At 35.3% G+C, this 10,000-nt stretch overlaps 1 protein-coding gene across 1 annotated transcript in view; it reads right to left on the bottom strand.

Moving 5' to 3' along the window:
* Positions 1-10,000, bottom strand: part of LOC123511918 (protein kinase C, brain isozyme-like) — a 143,393-nt gene that overhangs the window by 73,742 nt on the left and 59,651 nt on the right. Inside the window, 2 exon segments of the mRNA XM_045267999.1 lie at positions 3,393-3,475; positions 6,026-6,057. Coding sequence (XP_045123934.1) covers positions 3,393-3,475; positions 6,026-6,057 — 115 coding nt within the window.

The raw sequence follows: 10,000 nt of genomic DNA on the forward strand, positions 1-10,000 counted from the left end.
TTCTTTTTATGTGTATGCTCTCTCTCTCTCTCTCTCTCTCTCTCTCTCTCTCTCTCTCTCTCTCTCTCTCTCTCAACGCGAAATTAATCTCCCGCCTTGTCTTGTCTTTGCAATCTCCCTATTCAGAAACACACACACACACACACACACACACACACACACACACACACACACACACACGTGACAAGGTGTGTGTGTGTGTGTGTGTGTGTGTGTGTGTGTGTGTGTGTGTGTGTGTGTGTGTGTGTGTGTGTGTGTGTGTGTGTTTGGGAAGGATGTTGGTGAGGAGAGAGAGAGAGAGAGAGAGAGAGAGAGAGAGAGAGAGAAATGTCATGGTGTAGTAGTAGTAGTAGTAGTAGTAGTAGTAGTAGTAGTAGTAGTAGTAGTAGTAGAACACTCACTCACTCACTCACTCTCTCTCTCTCTCTCTCTCTCTCTCTCTCTCTCTCTGGTATATAATAAAAATTCGTTTCATCCACTTGTTCTCTCTCTCTCTCTCTCTCTCTCTCTCTTTGATGTGGGGTTGTCAATTTCTAGCTCAAAGGAAAACGGAAACAAGCTAAAAAAGAGAAAAAAGGAACAATAAAAGGGAAAACTAGTGAAAAAAAAAATTGCTTTCTCGCTCAACACAAACCCACTAACAAATCAAAACAAATACTCACCGTCTGATTTTTGGGTCTATACCTGTTTTTTTTACCAAAGAAAACCACTAACACTACTAAATCATGACGAAATAATGACGAAAACTGTAAATTAATGGTACAATGGTGAAATAATGACGAAAACTGTAAATTAATGGTAGGATGATGAAATAATGACGAAAATAATGACAAAAACTGCAAATTAATGGTAGAATGATGAAATAATGACGTAAATAATGACCAAAACTGTAAATTAATGGTACAATGATGAAATAATGACGAAAACTGTAAATTAATGGTAGAATGATGAAATAATGACGAAAATAATGACAAAAACTGCAAATTAATGGTAGAATGATGAAATAATGACGTAAATAATGACCAAAACTGTAAATTAATGGTACAATGATGAAATAATGACGAAAATAATGACGAAAACTGCAAATTAATGGTACAATGATGAAATAATGACGAAAATAATGACAAAAACTGCAAATTAATGGTGCAATGACGAAAATAATGACGAAAACTGTAAATTAATGGTAGGATGATGAAATAATAACGAAAATAATGACGAAAACGGCAAATTAATGGTACAATGATGAAATAATGACGAAAATAATGACGAAAACTGAAAATTAATGGTAGAATGACGAAAATAATGACAAAAACTGAAAATTAATGGTACAATGACGAAATAATGACGAAAACTGTAAATTAATGGTAGGATGATGAAATAATGACGAAAACTGAAAATTAATGGCACAATGACGAAAATAATGACAAAAACTGGAAACTAATGGTACAATGACGAAAATAATGACAAAAACTGTAAATTAATGGTAGAATGACGAAAATAATGACGAAAACTGAAATTTAATGGTACAATGATGAAATAATGACGAAAATAATGACGAAAACTGAAAATTAATGGTAGAATGACGAAAATAATGACAAAAACTGCAAATTAATGGTACAATGATGAAATAATGACGAAAATAATGACGAAAACTGCAAATTAATGGTACAATGATGAAATAATGACAAAATTAATGACAATCTCAAAATTAAATAAAAAAAATCTAAATAATGATAAAATGACAAAATAATGACAAACTCAAAATAATGACACAATAATGATAAAATAATGAAAACTCAAAATAATGACAAACAAATGACAAAAACTAAAAATAATGACAAAATAATGACAAAATAATGACAAAAAATGACAAAAACTAAAAATAATGACAAAATAATGACAAAAATGACAAAAACTCAATAACATGACAAAATAATGACAAAATAATGACAAAAACTCAAAATAATGACAAAATAATGACAAAATAATGACAAAATAATGACAAAAACTCAAAATAATGACCAACTAATGACAAAGTAATGACAGCTCAAACTAATGACAAAAACACTGCAGAACTACAAATTAATGACAAAATGATGAAAAATTGTGAAAAATAATAAAAAAAACTAATATAATCTTTTTTTTCTTACTTTTGTCCTCGAAATAAACGCACAAAATTTGAAACTTCAAATATTCTTACTTTTTCCTACTTTTCTTACTTTTTGTCTTTAAAATGTCTAAAAAACACTATACACTTCAAATATTCTTACTTTTTCCTACTTTTTCTTACTTTTTGTCATTAATATATTTAAAAAACACTAAAAACTTCAAATATTCTTCCTTTTTCCTACTTTTTCTTACTTTTTGTCATTACTATATAAAAACACTAAAAACTTCAAATATTCTTACTTTTTCCTACTTTACTCTCCTTGAAATGTCTAAAAACACTAGAAATTTCAAATAATCTTACTTTTTCCTACTTTTCCTTACTTTTTGTCACTAAAATGTCTAAAAAACACTAAAAACTTCAAATATTCTTCCTTTTCCTACTTTTCTTACTTGTTTGTCCTTAAAATGTCTAAAAACACTAGAAACTTTAAATAGTCTTCCTTTTTTCCTACTTTTCTTATTTTTTTGTCATTGAGAAGTTTAAAAACACTAGAAATTTCAAATAATCTTACTTTTTCTACATTTTCTTACTTTTTTGTCATAAAAATGTCTAAAAAACACTAGAAACTTCAAAAATTCTTACTTTTCCTACTTTTTCTTACTTTACTGTCCTCAAAATGTCAAAAAAACACTAGAAACTTTCAATATCCTTACTTTTTTTTCTACTTTTCTCACGTTTTTTGTCCACGTCACAAAAAACAAAAAAAAGTTAACACAATCTTACTTTTTTCTTACTTTTGATGTTCTAGGAAATTACTTTAAAATATAACAAAAATCTAGACCAATCTTACTTTTCCTTACTTTTTGTCCTTGCGTGACTTAAGAAATACACTACAAAACAAACAAAAACTTCAAATATTTCTACTTTTGCTTACTTTCTCATACAAAATACCTGCTTTAGTGTTGTGTGTTTGAAATCTTGTGTTGCAATTAAAGATAGCTTACTGTGGCGGCAACTAGAGAAAATAATGCTACGACTGTCTCTCTCTCTCTCTCTCTCTCACACACACACACAATGAAAAATAAAAAAAAGCACATTTCAATCTACAAATACGCAAAAACTAAACATTCTCTCTCTCTCTCTCTCTCTCTCTCTCTCAATAAAAAAAAAACGCACATTCAAATCTAGAATTACACAGAAACTCAGCATTCTCTCTCTCTCTCTCTCTCTCTCTCTCTCTCTCTCTCTCTCTCTCTCTCTCTCTCTTTCATGGGGCACTCACGTCTGAATCAGCTCCCTTGTCCTTCCCTGGGCATTTAAACGTGACAAATTCATGACATCGCTTATGAACCACGAAACTGCAAACTGGAAGGGAAAGACAACCACAGATTAACACACCAACTCTGTAACTCTTTGCCTGTTAACCCACAATCCTTCACTCTAAAGCCCACATCACTATTATCTTCAAATTAACCACTTCAGTACCAGGACGTGCTTCCATATTCACTCTGCTCTCTGTCTGGTCATTCTATACAGCTTCAGAAATTTATGTGAGGGATTAAAATAGTGAAGACTTTGGTCATTAATCTTCTGACCTCCATAGACTCTTGCTAATGTTAATGAACTGGTCTAATCGCACATAAAACTTGCATTTCCATATTCATTCTGCTTACTATTTGGTGATTCTGTACAGCGTCAGAAACATGTGGGGATTAAAATAGTGAAGACTTTGGCCATTAATCATCTGGCCTCCATAGACCGTTCCTAATGTCAATAAAATGGTCTAATCGTACACAAATTTCAAGTTATAAATGTGTCCCAGTATTGAAAAGGTTAAAATAATGAAGACTGTGGCCATTAATCTTCCTGTCAATAAAACCTCCATCTCAAGACATGTTCCTAGTGAAGACTGTGTCAATAAAATGGTCTAATCGTACACAAATCTCAAGGCAAACATGTGTCCCAGTACTGAAGAGGTTAGAATAGTGAAGACTGTGACCATTAATCTTCTGACCTCCAAAGACTCTTCCTAATGTCAATAAAATAGTATAATCGTACACAAATCTCGAATTAAAAATGTGTCCCAGTACTGAAGGGATTAATGGCAGATAAGGTGACACCATAACACCACTCTCTAATGCAACAGACTCAGATCACCGTATAATAGAACACGTATAACCATGCACGTATATGAAAATGAAGTGACAGGTTTACTTACAAGAATACAGGTGATTCTAAGGTAGTTGTAAGGATATAGTGGGTGGTATTGGTGTTTTGAAGGGTGATTTTAAGATTCTATAGCCTGCCAACTCTAAAATGGCTCCTGGATTTCAAACACATTGTAGTTTATTGATAACGTCATTGATTTGATGTGAATAATACTTTTCTGTTGATCATCGCACTTAGGAGGGAAGGATGGAATATATTGATGGGTTATGTAGATTTCAGTGCATCTTTCCAGTGGTTTCTTTCTATCTAAGGGAAAAAATAGAGGAAAAAGCGTCATACTATACTCTATCTACTCTAAAATGGCTCCTGGATTTCAAACACATTGTAGCTTCTTGATAACGTGACTGATTTGATGTGAATGATACTTTTCTGTTGATCAACGCATTTATTACAAGAACAGCTCATGGAAGGAAGGAAGGAATATATTGATGAGTTATGTAAATTTCAAAGCATCTTCCAGTGTTTTAATGATTCTAGCAATAATCTAAAAGAGTGGTGGAAGGTTACAATTTTTCAAGGGTGTTTTATAATTCTAAGCTGTGGTGTGTGGTGGTCGTGTTTTGAAGGGTGTTTTAATGATTCTACCTGTAATTTAAGAGAGTGGTTGACGTTACATGTGTTTTTAAGTGTGTTTTTGTATGATTCTAGGTTGTGGTGTGTGGTGGTGGGCATGTTTCCTAGCGTGTTTCAATGATTCTAGTTATCAAAAATGTAGTTACGAGTGTTTTGAAGGGTGTTATTAAGATTCTAAGCTGTGATGTATGTTGATGGTGCTTTTAAGGGTGTTTTAATGATTCTAGAGCTAACTTAAATGGGGATATAAGCATTTAGTGAGTGTTATTAAGGTCTGCAAAGGAATTTTCATGATTCTAATCTTAATAGAAAAAAGTCAAAATGCCCTTAACCCTTCAAAACTGTGATGCATTTGTACCTTGAGGTTTGGATGTGTTTAGACAATTTTATATGCATTAGGGAAAGATCTATGGAGGTCAGAAGATTAATAGCCACAGTCTTTCCCATTTTAATCACCCACATGAGTTTCTGAAGCTGCATAAAATCGCCAAATAGTCACCAGAATTAATATGAAAACGCGTCCTGGTACTGAAGACATTAAGTAATTTCTATCAGTCAAGACAAATCAAATAGTTCAAAACACAACACTTTACTATGAAGGAAGTTGTATTGAAATTGTAAAGACTGTGACCATTAATCTCCTGACCTCCATAGACCCTTCCTAATGTCAATAAAATGGTCTAATCATACACAAATCTCAAAGCAAAAATGTGTCCCTGTACTAAAGGGGTTAAAATAGTGAAGACTGTGGCCATTAATCTTTTGACCTCCATAGACCCTTCCTAATGTCAATAAAATGGTCTAATGGTACACAAATCTCAAGGTAAAAATAAGAATGTGTCCCAGTACTGAAGGTCGTTAACTCTTTCAGTACTGGGACACAATTTTACCACGAGTTTTGGGTACGATTAGGAAGGGTCTATGGAGGTCAGAAGATTAATGGCAGGAGTCTTCACTATTTTAACCCCCACATAAGTTTCTGAAGCTGTATAAAATCACCAAATAGTCACCAGAATGAATTTGAAAACGTGTCCTGGTACTGAAGGGGTTAATGAAGGAAAGAGAAGGAGAACTCAAGGTAGGATGCAGAGAGAACACCCTGGCAACACTTACTTTGGCACTGGTAACCCTGCTTTCCAAATCCCCTGCAAAGAGAAAGAAATTATTAGACTCGCTCACGAAAAACACAGAACACTACATGTGGACAAGGAATGTGATGATAAATGCAAGTTAAATGTATGGTAAAGTATGTTGTAGTAGTAGTAGTAGTAGTAGTAGTAGTAGTAGTAGTAGTAGTAGTAGTAGTAGTAGTAGTAATAATAATAATAATAATAATAATAATAATAATAATAATAATAATAATAATAATAATAATATGAAGAACAACAACTAGAAAGAGGAGGAGGAGGAGGAGGAGGAGGAGGAGGAGGAGGAGGAGGAGGAGGAGGAGGAGGAGGAGGAGGAGGAGGAGGAGGAGGAAGAACAAAAACAACTGCAGTAACAAAATCAACATCATACAACGAAAAAACAAATAAACAAAACAAAACACAAATAAATAAGAAGAAAAAGAGAAAGAAAAAAAAAGAAAAAAAAAATTAAACTGACGACACACACACACACACACACGGGAGGCGAATATGAGAAAGGTCAAAGGTCAAATTAATACGAGCCGTGATATAGCAAGGTGGGTCTCTCCTCTTCTCTCTCTCTCTCTCTCTCTCTCATAATATTAAAACACTAGTGAAATGTCCATGTTTACTGCACTCTCTCTCTCTCTCTCTCTCTCTCTCTCTCTCTCATTCCAAGCAACATTCCCACCTTGTTTTCTTCTCTCCAAAAGCTATTCCACATTCCACAGACGTCTCTCTCTCTCTCTCTCTCTCTCTCTCTCTCGCTTTCTCTAATGATTTAATGGTCTATCACATCTATATTCCATGCAATCTCTCTCTCTCTCTCTCTCTCTCTCTCTCTCTCTCTCTCTCTCTCTCTCTCTCTCTCACATGTCGCTCTTCCTCTCACCTCCCTCACCTCTGAAGCTTCCATTACCCTCTTCCTTGACATGCACGGCCTTACCTCCGCCAGGTGAGGCCTCTGACAGGTGAAGGAGAGAGGGAGAGGGAGAGGAGAGAGAGAGAGAGAGAGAGAGTGAAGGAAACAGTGATGAGAGGATGTAGTGTGTGTGTGTGTGTGTGTGTGTGTAAATGGTTTCTCTCTCTCTCTCTCTCTCTCTCTCTCTCTCTCTCTCTCTCTCTACTTACGTTTCACCTTCCTTCCTTCCTCCTCCATGTTCTCCTCATCCTCTTCCTCTTATTTCTCTTCCTTTATCCTATTCCTCCTCCTCCTCCTCCTATTCCTCCTCCTCCTCCTCCTCTTCCTCCTCCACCTCCTCCTCCTCCTCCTCCTCCTCCTCATACTGCTTCCTATCTTCCCTCAACTTTCCCTACCTACCTACCTACCTCCTCCTCCTCCTCCTCCTCCTCCTCTTCCTCTTCTTCCTAACATGGTCTGTCTCTTTTCAATCTCTGTCGTGACATTTGCAACACCTCTCTCTCTCTCTCTCTCTCTCTCTCTCTCTCTCTCTCTCTCTCTCTCTCTCTCTCTCTCTCTCTCTCACTGTTGCAACACTCTCCTACATCTCATTCCTGGAACTCTCTCTCTCTCTCTCTCTCTCTCTCTCTCTCTCTCTCTCTCTCTCTCTCTCTCTCTCTCTCTCTCTGTCTCTCTCTCTCTCTCTTTCCCGCCCACGGCAACACACTTCCTGTTATTAATTCTTGCAACACACACACACACACACACACACACACACACACACACACACACACACACACACACAGATCAATAGATCAACACAATTTTAATTTTCCGTAGTGTTTCATTTCCTTTTTTTTGCAACACTTCGTCATGCAACACCTTTTAATTATATTTGTGTGACATTTTCTATTCCCCAATCTACTTCCTGCAACACAAACTACAGTGTTGCAAGGCTCTCAACAACGTGTACTAGTATTGTGTTGCGTTAAGATGAAGTAACACTGTTTGCCTCATTTCCGCAACACTTCTCTACGTTCGTGTGACTAATTCTCTCATGCAATATTGTTTTCCACGTTCCAGCAACTCAAATTGTTCTAATATTCTTGATTTTTTGTGTCCGGTAACTCAATTTGTTTATGTAATACAGTTTTTCATATCCCTGCAACACATTTTACTCATATTTTTCTATGGTGCTTCCTGGTAAGTTGTACAGTATTCGCAACACTGTTTTCCATACCCTTGTAATACTAAATCATCACCAGCAACTCATAAAAACTCCTGCAACACTGTTTCTCATATTCCAACAGCACAATATCACTCCTACGCAACTCAAATTCTTCCTGTAACACTTTATTTGCTTATTTGTAACTCAACAACCTCCTGCAACACTTTTCCATATTCCTATTGCATAAAATCACTAACCTAGCAACTCAAACACTTCCTGCAACACTGTTTATCATATTCCTACACCACACTGTCACTACCTAGCAACTCAAATTCCCTCTGTAACACTTCAGTTGATCATTAGCAACACAAAACTCTCCTGCAACACAGTTTTTCATATTCTTTCAGCACAATATCACTAATACGCAATTCAAATTCTTCCTGCAACACTTTATTGGATCATTAGCAACTCAAAAGCCACCCGCAACACTGTTTCTAATATTCTTACAACAAAATATCATAACTAAGCAACTCAATTTTTTTTCCTGTAACACTTCAATTGATCACTAGCAACTTCAAAAACCTCCTGCAACACTGTATTTCATATTATCATACTACATCACCATCTAGCAAATGAAAGACTTGACACAACACAATCCTGAAGCACAATTTACCATGAAGCAACTCAATATGTCATACCTGAAACTTAAAAAAATCCCATACAATACTGTTTTTCATCCTTTTCAACACAATTCATCTTATCTATCACTATTTTTTGACAGTCACAACTCAAATCATCACTTTTATATATCTGCAACACTTGCCGACAACTCAAAATTTAAAGCATCCTCAGGAACACAAGAATAAAACCTCGCAATACAAAAAAATAACATAGAATAATCTCAAAATCAACACAATCGTATCTTTAAGCAACTCAAATTATTCTCGCAACACAGTGCTTCTAATTCTGAGCAAAACTTACAAAACAAGAATACCTCGCAATACAATAAATATAAAAATTAACTCATTCGTAACTTGAAGCAACTCAAGTGGTTTCTACTACGTAATACCTACAACACTAATGGTCTATTTCAAAGCAAAATGCTATCACAACACAAGGAAGCTCGCAATACAAAAAATAACAAAACTTATCACAAAATCAGCAATAAGTCGTGTCTTGAAGCAACTCAAATGGTTCCTGCAACACAATACCTCCAACACTAATGGTATAATTCAAAGCAAAACATTATCACAACACAAGAAACCTCGCAATACAAAAAAAAACAAAAATAATCACAAAATCAACAATTAATCGTATCTTGCAGCAACTCAAAATGGTTCCTGCAACACAATACCACAATACCTCCAACACTAATGGTCTAATTCAGAACAACTTGCCTTGCCTCACCTTGCAACACAAACTTGTATTCTCAAACACTTATATCCTTCACCTCAACCATTTCAAAAGGCTCTAATTAACCCCTTCAGTACTGGAACACATTTTTGCCGTAACATTTGTGTACCATTAGACCATTTTATTGACATTAGGAAGGGTCTATGGAGGTCACAAGATTAATGGCCACAGTCTTCACTATTTTAGCCTCTTCAGTACTGGGACACATTTTTACTGCAAGATTTGTGTACCATTAGACCATTTTATTGACATTAGGAAGGGTCTATGGAGGTCACAAGATTAATGGCCACAGTCTTCACTATTCTAACCCCTTCAGTACTGGAACACATTTTTACTCTGAGATTTGTGTACCATTAGACCATTTTATTGACATTAGGAAGGGTCTATGGAGGTCACAAGATTAATGGCCACAGTCCTCACTATTTTAACCCCTTCAGTACTGGGACACATTTTTACCGTAAGATTTGTGTACCATTAGA

The sequence above is a fragment of the Portunus trituberculatus genome, chromosome 4 (assembly GCF_017591435.1).
Source record: "Portunus trituberculatus isolate SZX2019 chromosome 4, ASM1759143v1, whole genome shotgun sequence".
NCBI classification, from domain to species: domain Eukaryota; kingdom Metazoa; phylum Arthropoda; class Malacostraca; order Decapoda; family Portunidae; genus Portunus; species Portunus trituberculatus.